At 53.3% G+C, this 16,623-nt stretch overlaps 6 protein-coding genes across 6 annotated transcripts; 1 reads left to right on the forward strand and 5 right to left on the reverse strand.

The window, feature by feature from the left end:
• Positions 1-109: 109 nt before the first annotated feature.
• On the reverse strand, positions 110-1,099 carry N0V89_011537 (uncharacterized protein; the record flags this gene model as incomplete). Its single annotated transcript, XM_056220268.1, has 1 exon — positions 110-1,099. One exon carries the CDS (start codon positions 1,097-1,099, stop codon positions 110-112), a length of 990 nt encoding a protein of 329 aa, XP_056065571.1.
• Positions 1,100-1,594: 495 nt separating this feature from the next.
• On the reverse strand, positions 1,595-2,743 carry N0V89_011538 (uncharacterized protein; the record flags this gene model as incomplete). Its single annotated transcript, XM_056220269.1, has 1 exon — positions 1,595-2,743. The coding sequence occupies one exon, from the start codon at positions 2,741-2,743 to the stop codon at positions 1,595-1,597; it is 1,149 nt and encodes a 382-aa protein (XP_056065572.1).
• Positions 2,744-3,583: 840 nt separating this feature from the next.
• N0V89_011539 (uncharacterized protein) lies at positions 3,584-4,782 on the forward strand (the record flags this gene model as incomplete). The annotated part of the gene is made up of 3 exons (XM_056220270.1): positions 3,584-3,923; positions 4,095-4,585; positions 4,639-4,782. 3 exons carry the CDS (start codon positions 3,584-3,586, stop codon positions 4,780-4,782), a joined length of 975 nt encoding a protein of 324 aa, XP_056065573.1.
• A 1,954-nt stretch (positions 4,783-6,736) lies between these two features.
• On the reverse strand, positions 6,737-8,975 carry N0V89_011540 (uncharacterized protein; the record flags this gene model as incomplete). The annotated part of the gene is made up of 4 exons (XM_056220271.1): positions 6,737-7,083; positions 7,390-8,251; positions 8,326-8,698; positions 8,755-8,975. The coding sequence occupies 4 exons, from the start codon at positions 8,973-8,975 to the stop codon at positions 6,737-6,739; spliced, it is 1,803 nt and encodes a 600-aa protein (XP_056065574.1).
• A 509-nt stretch (positions 8,976-9,484) lies between these two features.
• On the reverse strand, positions 9,485-11,929 carry STT3 (oligosaccharyl transferase stt3 subunit; the record flags this gene model as incomplete). Its single annotated transcript, XM_056220272.1, has 4 exons — positions 9,485-9,755; positions 9,805-11,557; positions 11,639-11,719; positions 11,770-11,929. The coding sequence occupies 4 exons, from the start codon at positions 11,927-11,929 to the stop codon at positions 9,485-9,487; spliced, it is 2,265 nt and encodes a 754-aa protein (XP_056065575.1).
• A 526-nt stretch (positions 11,930-12,455) lies between these two features.
• On the reverse strand, positions 12,456-14,192 carry N0V89_011542 (uncharacterized protein; the record flags this gene model as incomplete). The annotated part of the gene is made up of 3 exons (XM_056220273.1): positions 12,456-12,514; positions 12,565-14,105; positions 14,155-14,192. 3 exons carry the CDS (start codon positions 14,190-14,192, stop codon positions 12,456-12,458), a joined length of 1,638 nt encoding a protein of 545 aa, XP_056065576.1.
• Positions 14,193-16,623: the final 2,431 nt, after the last annotated feature.

Here is a 16,623-nt window from a genome sequence, read left to right on the forward strand (position 1 = left end):
GAAGCCCCTGCAGGCATGCAGCCGCGGGCGGGAAGTTTAGGCTAATACGTTGCCTTACACCGTGAGTAAACGAAAGACATATTGTTATGAATAGCAAAATAAATTTCCCTCAGCAGACGACGCCCACGATGCCTTCTTCTACCACCTTCTCAGCCTCTTCCACGCTCTCCACGCGCTTATACTTCCAAGCCTTCTTCCCCTTCTCGAAGCCTTCTTTCACGGCACCTACAAATGCCACAGAATGCCCAATGAGACCCTCATAGTAAATGAGAATACCTGCAGCCTTGCGACTCCCAGCGGTGAGCAGCTTCGCCCCGCCACCAGCTCGCCCGCGGTTTCGCACCACGATGACGAACGTAAAGTCCTTCTCAGATGGTTCAGGAACAATAGCGGGATCAAGCGCACGCGAGAGATACACAGAGGGGACATCTGCTCCATTGTCCGGTGGGCCCCAAGGAGAGCGATCGTGACGACCACGATGATAAGGGGTCGAACGAACAGCTATGCGGCCGTGACGCTCTCCTGAATATAACCATTCGTCCTCCACATCGCCATCATCATCGGGCAATTCTCCTTGCTTGAACAAGAATTTGCCCTCAATGCCCAGCTGGAAGAGCCAGCTCCATTGCTTCACGTCTTTGTCGGTGAAGGGAAATGTGGAGAGGTAGATGCTTGATCTATGATATTGACCGTTCAAGATTGGGAGATCAGCAAGTCCGTCATAGTTGAGTTGTTGTAGCAAATCAACGGAGGACATCAGGAGAGGTTGAGTAGGCTCTGGCATAGGGTCCGCCCAATAATCTGGAGGCGGCGGGGCGCGCCTCGTTCGGCGCGGTGGACGAGGTGGTGAGACGAACTCGTCGTAGACGTCGACGGGGCGAGGGGCACCACGGCGGACGAATTCTGTGTTGTCCTTGTACCATGAGTCCTTTAGGTCGTTGCGCTTTAGCTGCGGCGGATCCTCCTTTCCCTCAGTAGAAGACGGCTCGACTGGCTTAGTATTGATGGTGACCTCGAGCTTCTCGGCCTTGGGCTGGCTAGAGCTAGCCTCGGGTTGCTGCTCATCTTCATCAACGTGATTAGATGGAGCTGGAGGCATGGTTGCTAGGGGGTGGATGATATCCCAAGGCTCACGGTCGATGTGGGAGGTCATATATGCTGCTACGGGAGCTGACGGGTCCGCTGACGTGCGATATGCCCGCATCCAGATGAAGCCAAAAGATACCTATATAGCTGATTTTGTGCGAGATTGTCGAAGACGCCCTAGCCTGGCTTCTGCCTGATCGAGCTGAGCAGTGGTGAGATGGCCTAGCCAATGGGCAGCTCTCTAGGTGCAGCCGCCTGGAACTGCGACAGAGCTGAACGAGACACGAAATCTGCCTTGTGGTTATCTGTCGCGCACGTCTAGTCTTCGCCTCCCTCTTTAAGGTGAAGGGCGACTATAGGCTTTCCAGCTACGAAGCGTTGGCAAGCCAAGAACAGGACTTTGCATGTTGGGGTGACTTGCTTTGTAACGGGCGTTCAAATCGTAGCTGAATATAATCTGGTTGGCCTGCACAATCATACAAGAGTTCGTACATGAATTGGGCTCAAATCAGACGACGACCGTTTCCCCAATGTCACATAAGCCAACATCCTTGCCCCATCGCAAACCTGCAGCCTCAACGGCCTTCTGGAAACGTTGCGCTGGCTCTGTGACCGGTTCGTAATTCATACTGATGCCACCTCTGATAGTGCCATAGTGCATGCCAATACTCTTTTTGCTTCTCACATCATGATGAATAGCAATCGAGTCATCCGGCGAAGCATGCTGGGGGGAGAGGAGCGATCGCGGCTGGTAACAGCCAATCGGTAGTAGAGCCAAATCGAAGGGTCCGTAAAGATCCCCAATCTCTGCGAAGGCGGGGCATGGTGGATGCGGCGCGTTGTGGTGCGAAGGCTCGTCGTTCGATGTAACGTGACAGTAACCAGTGTCGCCTGCAAAGAAGAGCCTCTTGCCCTCTTCAGACGGTTCTCTCACAACCCAGCTGCACCACAGCGTGCCGTCGAACCCCCACGGTGTTCTCCCACTACGATGTTGCGCGGGCGTACTCACTAATTCCACACTGCTGGTGCCCTCTTTATCGATGCGTACTGTGTCCCACCAGTCAAGTTCCGTGACTTGTTCTGCTTTTATTCCCACACCCAAGCCAGTCAACACTGCCTTAACACCTAGCCCGCAAAAGAACTTTAAGTTCCCGTGGTGTCTCGCGTTGAGATTCTTCAACGTATTCGAATCGAGGTGGTCGTAGTGGTCGTGGCTAATGCAAACAGCGTCAATTTCGGGAAGGTCCTCGAGCGGACAGGGCGGAGGCGTAAATCGAACAGGACCGACCACGCCGTACGGCCCCACGCGCTCGCTCCAAACGGGGTCGAGTAATATCCGGATGCCTCTTTGTGCGCCCTCCGTTTTTGTCGTCTCGATCAAGAAGCTTGCATGCCCGATCCATGTTGCCTTCAGCCCATTGTTTTCTCCTCCGAAATCAGGCTTGCGAACTTCAACAAGTCCTACGCGGTCGGTAGGCACAGCAACGAAGTTCTTGGGCGTGTTGAACCGCATGTTGAGGAACTTGTTGAACGTACTGCGCGAATACGAAGACCATGGGTTCCTGAAGGATGTCGGCGGAGCGCCAACATGATGGGCTGGGGGATCCTGAGAGGACTTAGGTCGGCGTGACGGTAGCGGCGTTACGGTTGTAGACATGGCTCTTCTGCAGGAGGAGGCTTTGGGTACCGCAAGAGCTCTTCCGGGAAACACATTTCGAAGGAAAGCAATGGTGATGTATGTGACGGAGTTTAGACGGGGAAATGGACGTCACAAAGACCCTTCGGCAAGACAATTCGTCCGCGGCGCCGTTCGTAAAGGCCAGATGTACTAAGCTGCTACAGGGACGAGACGACAATAGAACCCTTTGGATTTCTATCACTGTGGTGTGTATCCAGAAGTGGTGAGCTTGCTGGTGAGGTCCCCACACGATGATGCCAACATTCCTAGAAGGCTGGAGCCGAGGCCGCGGCAGGCGAAGTGTCACGTGGCAGCTTCCTCGACTTTTGATTGGGCACTCCCAGCACACTTTGAATCACCCACCGTGGGTTTCCAGCGCCCAGGTTTTGGGAAGCCACCAGGTCCACCATGATGCGTTCTATCTGCAGGATGCGAATAAGGACTAACTGCCTGTGGCTATCGCTTCTCGCCACGGGAGGGACTTTCGCTCGTTGTTGCCGATGGACCGCCTCTCCCTCGGAGCGAGCATCGTTTCTTGCCTCCATTTCCGTCCTCTTATCAACGCGATAACCAATGAAAAGAGCACGAGGTACATACCCTGTCCCTAGCGTACGCTGCAGGTACCATCGCAGTTCGCCGCCATGGAATTGCTATTGGACTCTCGTAGGATGACCTTCCTTTTCCGGGAAAGAGCTTTACGCGCTTCGACTTCATAAGTCGTGGACTGCGGCCAAGATTTTGGATCTCTGGGAACTTCGCTCCATTTCTTTGGAATACCTCCTCGATCGCATTGCCAAAGCGTTCAACTCAGCGACCAAAATGCGTTCCACTTTCGCAGCAGCCGCTGTGCTAGCCAGCACTGCGTCTGGGCAATTGTACCCTGACCAGAGTCCCTACAATCATACCTGCGAGCTTCAGAACCCTCTGCTCTCCTGCCCGCCACAGAATTCTTCGCTCGTGGATTCATGCTGCGTTGAGACCTTTGGTGGACTTGTGCTCTCCACTCAATTCTGGAGTACATACACCGGGGGCGAGCAAGCTGGTCAACTATTGCCTCAAGACACATGGACGCTCCACGGTCTTTGGCCAGACTTCTGCTCAGGATTGTATACTTCCTACTGTGATCTAACTCGCCAATATGATCCAATTCCATCGCCTAGTACGTCATGTTTGGGGTGCAAAGTTGGTGTTCAGGCTGGCCGGCTGCCTGAAGACTCCAGGCCTTACACTAAGTCTGACGTTTTCGGACATTACGAGCTGGCCAGAACACCTACTTTACCCATTCTCCTGATTTTTTAACATTACACTGACTTAGTACCCCTACCTTTAGACACTACCACCGGAAAGCCCGATGGTGTTCCCGTTCCAGCTTACAACGGCTCAAACATCGGCACTTTCCTCGAGCCATTCGGCAAGTACGACTTGCTTGAGTACATGAATAACTATTGGATCGCGCAGAACCAAGACAACGCTGGATTCTGGGGCCACGAGTTCTCTAAGCACGCTACGTGCTTCTCGACCTTCAACGTCCCGTGCTATGGTCCGCAGTACCGCAAGCACGAGGAAGTTGTTGATTTCTTCGAGACCGCTATCCAATACTACAAGCGCTTCCCTACTTTCGACTGGTTGGAGGAGGTTGACATCACGCCGTCCAACTGCACCACCTACTCGTATGAGGCCATCCGCGACCCTCTTGTGGAGCAGCATGGTGGACTGCCGTTCATTGGCTGCACTGGGCCTCGCTACAACACCACCGAGGCAGGAAAGAACAGCACAGACAATGGATACACTGTCCTTTCTGAGGTGTGGTATTACGAATATGTAAGCGCTGAATACGCATCACTAGGAAGCGCAGAAGCTAAACTGAACCACAGGTGTATGGACGGCCCCAAGAGATGAACACGATCCCCGTAAATGCATCAGCGACTTACTACACGAACTGTGCAAAGGCCGAGGGCGCGATCCACTACCCCGAGCGAACTAATGGCTCCGTCAGGGTGCCTACCCTCCCTTACTAGGCGTACATACACGATATATAATGCTGTAATGTTGAATGAAACATCTCGAGATTATCTTTTATGCCCATTTAGGAGCTTCCATCAGCAAAGATCTCGCGCGTGTGTGCAGAAAGAAGACAATGATAAGTCTGCAGTGCAGGTCGTGATAGATCATCTACCCTACCCCTCGACTCTCCAATTCGACCTCAAAAAAGCTCCTTTCTTCACAGAAAAATTCTCCCGAGTACTCGCGAGACTATTGGGAGTGCCTGCTCTCCTCATCCTGATACAGGAACTTCATCTGATCACCGGTCATTACCATGATTATCCGTCCGCGCAAGTCATGCATGTGCGATCGTAATTTATATGCATTTCTATAGACATGGTGGAGAACACTTAGAACTGTAGCATTTTCCATCGCTGATCGAGCATGTCCCGACGTTTTGTGGTCGAGTCGAGGCTGAGCGTAAAGTGACTCACGAGCGGACCGATTATGGTGCCGCTACCGTTTGTGTCAGCAAGTAGCATAGATTGGAGAATTGGCAGGAACAACGCGATGGCGAAGCTTCAACTATGAGTTTTGAAGGTGGAGAAAGATAGTGCTTTTGAACTTAATCCTGAATTTGACTCGAGTCTGAAGCCAACGTTGTGTACTACCTGCCAGCGATGATCGCCACATTGCTTGTAACCATTGAACGTAATTGCAAAAGCCTCGTGTGCTCACCATGTACTCTCTACCAACGCGAGAAATTGTCCAATATTTGCCCGAATACCGTCCCCATGCAAGCGTTACGCTTTCCGGACCCCACGCCCATCCAAACCAACGTGCTACTCTATTCACGCAACTATCTGTACCACAGACCCTTCGCCCATCTCTCAGCATATCGCGACACGTCGTGAGTAAATACACTCCAAGTTATGTGTCACTCTGTACTAAACCCTTGAAGTGAGTCTTACAACGGACCTCACTAGAATCCACGTAGCATTTTCCAAACCTCGCCATCATACGTTCTCCCTTTCAGAGTCAGAGATGCTCTCGCTCCCGTATATATATGTCCCTCCTCGCACCTCCTCATCCTCCTCACAACAGCAACATCGATCGTCAAGCCCTCAATCCAATTACACCGCTATCAATACCTGCATTTACAATCAGCCAAACCCATCTAAACAACATCACACAATGCCATCACGTCGTACGCGTCCTCCTAAGTCTCACTTCCAGCCCCAGCCAGATCCCTCTCCGCCACCAAGCTCACCTCGGAACCAGACGGCCAATCCCGATGATCCTCGTGAACCTCGACCCTCACCACGACCACGAGCTCCTTCGCCCCCGCCTTCTATGATCTCCGAGCTCAATGAGTTAGGAGAAGTTTCAAAGTTTTGGGACACAGCCTGGGGTTCGGAATTATTGAAAGTGCTAATAGAGGAGGAACGGCGTAAGCAGTGAGAGGCGTGCATTGTGAACTACACCTGTGGCTCCTCTTGTTTCAACAATCGAGCGGAGATCCCGTAGCTGTACAGTACAAGAAAGCCTGACTACACATTGATATACACACCCCTATCTCTTGCGCATGTTGTGGCAACCTCCGTAATGACCTGAGAATGACTTTTGTATATGAGCTAAGGAAATCAAAGACAAGGCCTCTAACTCTAACATACGAGGGAGAGGGAATTACTCCCGTATCAATAGACCGGGTATAAATGCAGACAGAAGATTCGCACATCGCGCAGCCATCCGAGCCACATTATGGAGCCCAGAGGCAGAGGGAAGATCTTCCCAAGGTGAAGCGCCTTATACCGACGAAAAAAGAAGAGACGGGTATAATAAGACAGAAAGTAAGAAAGGGGAAGGGATAGAAAAAAAGAAGTGAAAACCTCGTACCGTGCAAAACACCTTGCCGCCACAAAAGCACATCCAGCACTCTAAAGGCCAGTGCATCAGTTTTGACCAAAGACTCCTGCTCATGCTAGGCCATCAACGGTCCTTCACCGGCGCAAACCCTCTCGTAAGGGCCGGTGCCTCATGCCTTCCCCCAGCCGGCAACGCTTTCTTGACGCGCTCCTCGTAGATCGTAGCCGGCATTCCATTTTCATCGACATCATGATACCTGACCCAATAGTGCTCACCGCTGATCTCGCTGTCAGAGTCCGTAGCATCGTCCCAATCCTCGTGCTTGCGGTTCGGCTGAGGTGTCGGGGAGCGAGAAAACCTTCGACAGACTCTCTGACCAAGGTCCCGAAGTTGAGAAGTAGCCCTCCTGAGGGGAGATGGCTCACGGCGGTTCTCGCGGTGGGGATAGTGGGTGCGTCCGCGTTCGTCCACTGCAGGCGGCAATTGGTGATTAGCGCCCTCATGCGCCCGGCCTCGAACATAGGGCCGAGGCGATATATCCTCTCGCACACGAAGTCCTTCGAGCCTTTGGATAAGCGGTTCGGGGGAAGGGATTTCTTCAACATGCCCCCGTTGATAGTGATAACGTCGGCGACTACGATAGGCGTAGTCGTCATCGCAGACACATTCATCGCCCTTGCAGGTTGTGCACCGAACATAAGACTCCCTCACGCGCTCCGCAGACCTAGGCTCACGGCCAAACTGCACGCGATTGCCTCCCACTTCGGGTAACATACTGTCGTGACTTCTCTCCATCTTATGCCTGGTCGGCTGCGCCTCTTGGAATTGGGAAGGATTCTTCAGGATGCCACGGAGTGGTGCTGGCGCCGGAGAGTGAGTCTCTTCCGGGTAGTAACCGGGGACCTCAGTTGGTGTGAATGTACGGAATCCATGTGCCGCAAGCCGAGCTCTAGCATCAGGAGATGAACTACGCTGCCGCTCGTACTCTTCTTCCCTTCGGTAACGAACTCGGATGCCGTCCGGAGGCGGGCTCACGGAAGAGATTCGAACCTCAGATCTAGTTCGGCGCCTCAGAACAGCTGGCGGGCTGCTCTCTGGACTCATATCTTGCGCTGTGCGATGTTCCACGCGCGTAGACTCCCTCAGTCCAACATTGGCGCGACCACTAGGCCTGTAAACGACGCGTTCGGGACTGAGTGAGTGATGCCTATCCACCTGACACACCACCCGTGCACGCGCACGACCGCGGCGCTCACCATCATCGATCTTGATAGTGATGGTATTTTCTGAAGGCTCTGTCTCTTCTTGCCTCGCACTCTCTTTCTCCCTCCTCCCTTTCGCTTTCCTTGCCCTCTTCTTACAACGGCGGCAGGGTGTGCTGGTGAGAGCCTGTCCAGGAATGATTGGGTGATGGCGATGGTAGCCCGCAGAACGCATCTGACCGCACACACTACAGACATGGCAGAGTGCTAGCGGAGGGACATCGGGCACAGGAAAGACCTCCTTTGAAGGTGGCGGGCGCGAAGGTATTCTCACTACATCTGGTGGTGGCCATAGTCCGGAATAGCGAGAGCGATTGCGCTCTCTCGTGCTCTCGAAGCTCCAGTCTCTTAAATGGTATGCCGGCTCGGGCTGAACCTGTGTTTGTCAGTACGCTTGCCACGCCCATTTCAAGGTTGCCCAAGTCATCGATCATGAAGAAGATAACATACCGGTGCCATTGCAGGAGCGTTGTCGTAACCAAGCTGATTCGTCGGCGGTCCTGCTTGATTATAGTGCCATCCACCCGCGTAGCCAGCCCCAGGAGACTGCGGTAGAGGGTTATAACCTCTTGGCAGGTCTACATAACCCTGGTGCCTGGCGTGTCCCCCGACAGGGGCCTGCGGTATGTAAGGCTGCAGCTGGCCGTGCTGTGCCAGCGCAGCATTCGAGGCCGCTGCTTGTGGCACTGCAGGAGGTGGAGTCGGGGCAGCGGGAGGGACGTGAGCACGGGTGAACTGTTGTACATCAGTGGAACGTGCCGGGAGAAGCGCGGTGCTGAGCTTGGACAGGTCAAGTGGGTATGTATACAGATCGGGATTACTTCTGGTGAGTGGGTTAGCCATTGCGCAGAAAGGCGAGCATGATATTGAAGTACGTACACAGGGTTAGATTGAAGATACTGCTGCTGGGCGGCGTACGGATTTTGGATACCCTGCGGCACCTGCTGCATGTGCGCGCCATATCCGGCAGCATATGGGTTCTGGAAGTTCGCGCCGGGCTGCTGCCCTTGCGGTCCTTGCTGCTGCTGCTGCTGTGCATTGTTGCTGCCCGCGCTGCCGCCCATGTACTCTTGATAAGCCTTGAGTGCCTCGGCAGCCATGGTGACAACTGGAAGGCACGAGCCTGAAGTCCGCGCGCGAAGCCCAATGCTGAGTGGGCGAAGTTGGTGTAACAAGTTAACGACAGGAAGAGACGTGGAGAGAGGGGGGCGAAGCCTAAGAGTAGACGGTGGGGTTGAGAAGAGAGAAGTCAGAGCGGCGGAAGAAGCTCATTGGAGGACCATCAAGGAGAGATCATGCAGTGAAAGACCAAATTTCGAAGCGACCTTGTTTACGTCTTTGCTCTATTCCTACCTCAGCCCCTACCTCGAACGCCGGCTAATGCCGCTGCCGATGCGACACGACGATTCTCCTTTACCTGCTCATATCCCACCCAACCCCATCGACAACACGCTCCTGCCTGACATGTGCTTCACGGCCCAATGTCAAGTGAGACTGGGGGCTATTCTGCTTTTATTGTCCACCCAACGCCTGCCTGTCGAGGTTGCCAACCGGCCTATTTTTACAATGCTCGAAGTCTACTAAGAAAATACGCTTATGTGGGAAATATTCACTCGACCCTTAGAACACGCGGGCCTTTCCTCTTCGGTGCCTTCTTCTTCTTATGGCCCTTGTCAAACGACGTGGCGCTTTGGTGGTCACGTCCAAAGTTGTCGGGTTCCTTGACCTTGTAGATCCTGATAATCCAGTTCTCGCTGGTGAAGGCTTCCTCAATCGTGCTGAGTTCGGGGCCCTGGGCAGGGAGCCGCGCTCCACGAACACGATCAGTAGCCTGTCCAGCCGGGAACAGCGTGTGGTAGTTGTAATAAGACATCTTGTACCTACTGGTTGTTAGTATGCGTAGATAAATGTTGGAGTTGTGTAACTTGCATCAAGCTGTTCTTCATGGTCGGGGTGGCCTCGTCGTCCACGCGGTACTCGCCTCGCGGCGTGAAGAAGTTGCGCTCCTTGACCTCCTCAGGCCAGATACCTTCAGCGATGCGAACCATCCAGAGGAACTTGTTGATATCGTCACCAGAGTATCCGAGGAGACCACCGAAAACGACCAAGACGTAGTCGACCTCGTGTTGGCGCATGATCGGGTAGCTGACCTCTTCCCTGGAGCTCATAGCCTTACCCACAGTGGCGATGTGAGTGTTGTTCCACGTGTTGTTGTCAACAAGCGTCGGCCTATCAGCCATACCACCGATCTGGTAGCCATAATCCCACCAGGACATGATTTTGGCGTTGTCAGGGGTGTTCTGACGGAGCCAGTAGTAGGCCTCACGGTAGTCATCGATGATGTGCTGGCTGCCGTCAGGGAGGCGGGATGCAAGCACGACTGAGGGCGAGGAATAGGCGTTGGAAGTGACCCAAGTGCAGTGAAGTACAAACAAAAGCAAGTAGACAACCGAAGCTCCCATAACTGTGAGCTTCGAGGCGTACGAGTAAACTCCGACAAGAGGCTGGCGAGTGGAACGAAGACCATCTGGAAGCACTGCGGCCGCAGCAACTTTGGCAGCATCCTTTGAGTCTCCATTTTCCTTGGGCGCAGCCTTTGGTGTTTTGGCATCTAGGTAGGTGTCAAGGATCTGCGAGAAGGCCATCGCGGAGGCAACGCAGACAATGGGTGTCAAAGTCAGCATGAGACGAACCATGACACCAGCAAAGTAACTAGCAAGCACGGCGTAGATGACGATAAACACTTGCTCGTCGGTCAACTTGCGGAAGCACATATAAACACCGGCCGGGAACAGCCAGATCATCATGCTCAAGTCGAAGAAGAAGGCAGGCCACGCGGTCGGCTGGTGCTCGGAGACGGAGGCAATGATGGGAATGTGGATCTTCGCATATCCGGTATCCCAAAGAGAGTAGAAACGGCCAGTCCAAGGAGCAATGACGCCGGATACCGTCAGGAGAACAAGGCCCCCGAAAGCGACGACAAAGATGAATAGGACAAGCGCGCGGAGAAGCGTCTGGAACTGCTTGCTCGGGAGCTGAGTTCGGATCCACTCAACTCCTCCAACCAACTGGAGGAGACCAAAGACGCCGAGCGCGGACATGTGCTCACTACTCCTAATGGGTAGGAACCCGACGAACGGAATCTGCATGCTAGCAAGCGTGCCCAGCGCATACCACGAAGTATAGCTGACGTACAACCTGGGGCTGTACCGTCCCATGCAGATGAGCACGAAAGCATGCAGCGGTAACAAGTTCGTAATGAAGACATAACCACCCCACGCCGACACCATGTATCCGTAGAACAGCGCCGTCAACGCGCCCCAGAACATGGATCCGTTCTTGACTGCCTTGATCCAGAGGAAGAAGGTGAATACCAACAGGAAAATGGCGATAGCCTCGTTATCGTAACTTCCGGCGACGGATCGCGAGATATAACCCGGGGTGATGCCCATGAAGGCGGCGGCTAGGAGACCGGCGGAGGGGGACGTGACCATCTCGGAGGTCAGGAGGTACGTTGCGAGGGCAGTGAGGCCTGAGAAGCCCGGTGCGAGGAGCACGCAAATGTTACGGATGTCAACGGGGAGCGTAAGGAAGCGGAGAAGGTGATAGATGGCGCCGCTGGTCACCATCAGACCGGGGTAAAGGGTACCACCAGTAACTCGTCCGAGAGGGTGCCATGTTCCTACATATCCAATGGTGTCAGCTTAAAGTTCTCGATGCTACTGACGGTAGTCTGGGAGTGCTGAGCGCGAAGGGTGCTTACGGTCATCGAACCAATCCCAGAAGCTGTAGAAGCCATTCTGAACGAGGTATTTCGTTGCTCGAAAGTTGAACCACGGATCGACTGCATTGCAATTAATTCAAACACATCTAGCAGCTGACTGTCACTCTTACATTCGTGAATAATGCTCTCAAAGCGGATAACGGAGAACAGACGACTAGCAACAGCAGCGCCCGCAATCAGACACAGGATGATGACACGAAGCAGGCCTCGCGTATTCCGGCCGCTGACCTGCTTTATGAATTGGTCTGTCTCTGACACTTCGGCCGCCATGGTGGGAGGAATTGGTGGTTGAAGAGAGACGTTGCACTCCAGGCCGCGTCACGAAGCTCTCAAGCTAAGCTCGCGGTTTCGAGGCCACCTTTATCATTTTACCGAGCGCACGGACGCACGTGCCCGCCCCCTTCACTCCACAGGAAGTGGGGAATTGACGCACGAACGGGTACGCAAAAGAGACTTGAGCACAATCGAGTCGTGGTATCTTGACGCTGAGCTGTATACGATGGCTCAAATACATAAGTCACCTAACAAGGTGTACCGGATGAGGCAGCCTGGTGGGCTTCGTCGACGTGACATATTTTCGTCTACGTATGTCGGAATTATGGCCGAAAGTAGTCGGATTCCCATTGAATACATCGACTATCTGGGAATAAAATATGCAAGCTACTCGGGTATTCAAATCAACGCTGTCCGCCCATTGCCACGCTCAAAACAGTTCAGATCAAATCAACCCAACATTATACCGCCATCCAGCCCTCCCGCTATGCCATCGACTGGACAACTAGTACAGATGCGATGCTCACAGCTCATACAGACCACATACATATTCCCAGGCCATGGTCCGTTCCCGCATGAACACTGTGAACTATTAGTAACACCGTTTCAGCGAAGAGCATACAAACTTACACAATAGCGATTGACGTCCGTCCTCCTTCGTTTCTGAACTGGTGGTGGCGCGAACTCTTCGACAGGATACCGTCTCTTTCTTGTTACGTCTTCCGCAACAGTCATTGATGGCGGTATCGAAGGAGGTCTTGGAAATGCCTCATGCGACTGGTATGTTCCATCGCTTGCTCCGCCGGCAGTCGGCGGCGGGCTGTCATCTGGCTCGCCATCACCATCCTCGTCTCCATCGTCCTCATCAAACCTTGTCCTGTCCATCTCTTTCAAGGACTCTCCCTTCGTTTTCCGTGTCTCCACACATAACCATTGCTCGATACCTCTTTTCTCCTTGTTGAAATGTGCGTCTATATGATCGAATCTCTCATCCCAAGCAGCGTTGCGTCTTTCCTTCAGCTTCACGATCATCTGACAGAAACCGCACCAGAACTGTCCTTGGTAGTTCTTACCAATACGACAGGCTTTTGCCTCGCCGGATACGTCAGAACCCTTGTCAACTTTATGTTCATTGACAAGGTGCTGTCTGAAAAGCTCAACGCGCTGGAATAGCTCTCCGCAAGGCTTACGGATTGTCGGATCTTTCCGTTGACAGCGGAAAGATTCCATTTGAAAGTGTTGGCTGTTCTCGTGCCGCTTCCAATCTGATTTCGCTCCGAACCGTTTGTGACATTTAGGATAGGTGCAACCGTAAGGCTTAGTGTGGCGTTTCATGTGTTTTTTCATGTCGCAAGCTCGAGCCAGGTTGACTTCGCAGTGCGGGCATTGCAGCTTATCAGAAGACGAGACCCTCGAAGACCGACGAGATCGGGAGGTGAATGAAGCACTTCTACTGTGCTTGATAATCTTAGATATCGCCTGTGAAGCTTTGAGAGCTTCCGTCTTTGTCATGATCGTATCTAAGCGTGGGTGATCCGGCTCGAAGTCTTCACTCGGGGGACGTTCGAAAATAGCCTGTCTTCCGTCCTGCATCTGAGGGTTCGTACCTGATAATATTCGCAGGACTACATTCTCCAGGTCGGTACCATCAGCGGAAGGATCAGCCTGGCATTCAGCTAATAAGGCTTTGCCGAATTTTTGAAGAGCCATACGTTGTTGCTCGGCATGGGTCACTTGTCTTTGCTGTTCAGCCTTGGTCTGAGGTGCACTAGATAGGTGGCGGAATGACGAGGAAACGGTAGCAGGCTGGATTGATGCAACATCGGCAAGCATTTCTAGTGAGTCCTGGCGTTGACGCTTCTCCGGATTGCTATCTGTCGAGGATAAGGGCGTGATGGATCTTCTTCCATTTCTGGGCCTGGTGTACGTATCTGGAGCTCTGAGGAATTGATCGCTCTCATGGCGAGTCATTCGCTCACCGTCCAGTATGTACTTATGGGAGCCTTGATCAAAACCGTGGGCCCAAGGGTTCTCGTCCTGGTCTGGGGTTAAGCTTATTCCGGACGCGGGATCATCAAGCTCATTACCAGCAACTTGCGCTTCAACCCCAATCCCGGCAAGCATGTCGGCCTGGGTCATCGGTGATGGAGGAATTGGGCCTCGATATGCAGATCTGCAAAATTCAGCACATTTACGCATCTCAAGATCTGTAAGGAACGTACTTGCGAATAAGTTCTGTCTCGTCTTCATCCTTATGCATGCGACTGATGTGTTGTTTGAAATTATCTAGCCGTGGCCAGATCTTGCCTCGATTACGACAATGCTCAGAGGCGCATTGATAAGAGTCTCGTTCTACTCCAATGCGATGTACACTCTTCTTATGCCGCAGGAGGTCATTAATTGTAGTGAAACCCTTGCCTTGGGCTGCCCGACGACAGCCGCTGACATCGCATGTGTGTGGCTTGTCATGTTTGAGCATATGCTTCCTGCAAATGGAGAATGAGCAAGAGATTCTAGATATTCTTGTTGGTACATACTTGTAGTCAGAAGGACATTTGGAGACTTCTTTACACTTCGAACATACGTGTATGCTCTTGTTTTGACTGCGGCCACTGTATACCGATGTCTGATCTGATTGAGGCGGAACATACTCCGTCGTCGACTCGCTTGGTGCAGAGCCTACATTTAGGTTCGCTACATGAAACATATCAGACGGTAGTTCATGGTCAACACGTTCTGGATCATTGCTGATCACAGACTGGGGCGCTGGATGGGTGGAGTAGTAGCCAGAGTCAGATCTATGTCCTAATACACTCTCAAAGTCTGAACTGGGCTGCTGGCGGTATTGGCTAAACTTCATGTTTGACCCAGTGAAAGAAGAGCGGCCCGCAGCACTTTCGCTATATGCAACCCGCATGGGATTCCATGGCTCATCACTCTGAGCGTTGCTGTACCTGTTCAAGGACAGTGATTCCATATTGGAAACAGGATCCATTCTCCCGTTTACTCCGGCCATCGCGTGACCTGTGTTTGTCTGTAGATTTGCGGAATGAGATACGCCACCTGTATGATTCGGTGTGAATCCAGGCGCGTACGGGTATATGGGGGATGTCAAATGATCCACATCGCTAGGGCTACTCATGGTGGAGCGAGGATGGCCGGAGTGACTTGGAACAGCCAGGTGAGATAGACCTTGAAGATTATTGCTCATCCTACTATCCTGTGGGTGTACGCTGGGTGATATTCCCGGGTGGCCGTTGAAGAACATAGGAGCAGTCATTGTGGTAGAAGCAGTTCCCGATGGACTGGGGGTATTCCGGACAGGTGCTGGTCCGGGATGCCTCCATTGTTGTTGATACTCATTGCCGACGTGTGGGGCCTGAGGATCGAAGTAGTACTGCAAAAGTTACAATCAAGGACATGAAATAAATATGGAGCAAGCACATACGGATCCGTCGGCTCCGATGTACTGTATGGCGGGGTTTTCGTTCGGCTGTGCCATATCGATGCCTGGTCAGTGTCAGCAATAATCAACGCCTGAGGCCGCAGCGCCCACGTGTACATGCATACACAGGCCATGCTACCCAAGCTCTCAAGACCTACCGAAGTATGACACTGAGACACGCTCGTCACAACGTGGAATGAAATAACGCGAAGCGGCCGGCGAAAAGGTAGGCTGCAGCCTTCAGCCCGATGGCGCGCCTCAACGGGTCTGGTGATGGAAAGTCACAGGAAGTGGGAAAAGTGAGCGATCATTGCAGTAGTATACCCTTATGCGGCTCACCGCCCCATGCGCTGACGACTGTCACACGTCGGACGGTTGATTGGGAGCTGCTCCACTGTACGGGTGAAGGACCTCTGGATGCTCGCACGGACACCGGTGTAGAAGACGGCCAAGTTGAGCGGGATGCCGGCGCAAGCGACAGCAATTTGCAAGTGTTACCGAGCGACGAGGGTGCGATGCAGGCCTGGATCGTGTGGCATGGTGGCATGCGCGGAGCAAGGCTTTCTAGCCACATCTGGCGGTGGTGAAGGTTTGATGCAGCAAGCTGCGGGCGGCCTCCTCTGCAAGAGGGCACAAGGCGACGGTTGCCTTCTTTGCCAAGCCGAGGACTACCACCACGCGGGGACCAGCGACGCCCATACATGGGTGGCTGTGTCGAGCGGCGGCTGCCAACGACGAGCGAGTGCGGGCTCAGCACGCCGTATTACGACCATGTTGCTCTGCGCAGCTTCTGGGTGGGCGCGCACAACCGTCATCGAGTGTGCCCTCCGTGTGGCTTGCTGAGAGACAGGCTCATCCCGCAGCACGCCAACGACGCTGGACATGTGCAATCAATATCGCATGCGTATCCAACGTCCTGGACACGGTCGAGAGCGGAGAGTCGCACGTCAGGTAATACTGCCCTGCATCCAGCGACCCAACGAAGCTCACGCGCACTTCATGAGGCAAGGCTGATGCTCAGCCCTACACCCAATCGTATCGCGAAACCAAGTAGAACCTTCACGGCCACTTCCACACTTGCCCTTTCCGGCGCGCTTTTTACCTCTCAGCCCAGTGTGCCCATGTGCATCAATCATTGTTGGTTGGCCAGTCGCCACCCATGAGCCGCACGAACCTTACCGTGTCGTGCCTCTGCTTTCGGGGTAGACGGTGCGAAAGCGAGAGGGTATGCACGCAACTCGCCGTC

This window comes from Didymosphaeria variabile, assembly GCF_027946475.1.
Source record: "Didymosphaeria variabile strain IMI 356815 chromosome Unknown scaffold_9, whole genome shotgun sequence".
NCBI classification, from domain to species: Eukaryota; Fungi; Ascomycota; class Dothideomycetes; order Pleosporales; family Didymosphaeriaceae; genus Didymosphaeria; species Didymosphaeria variabile.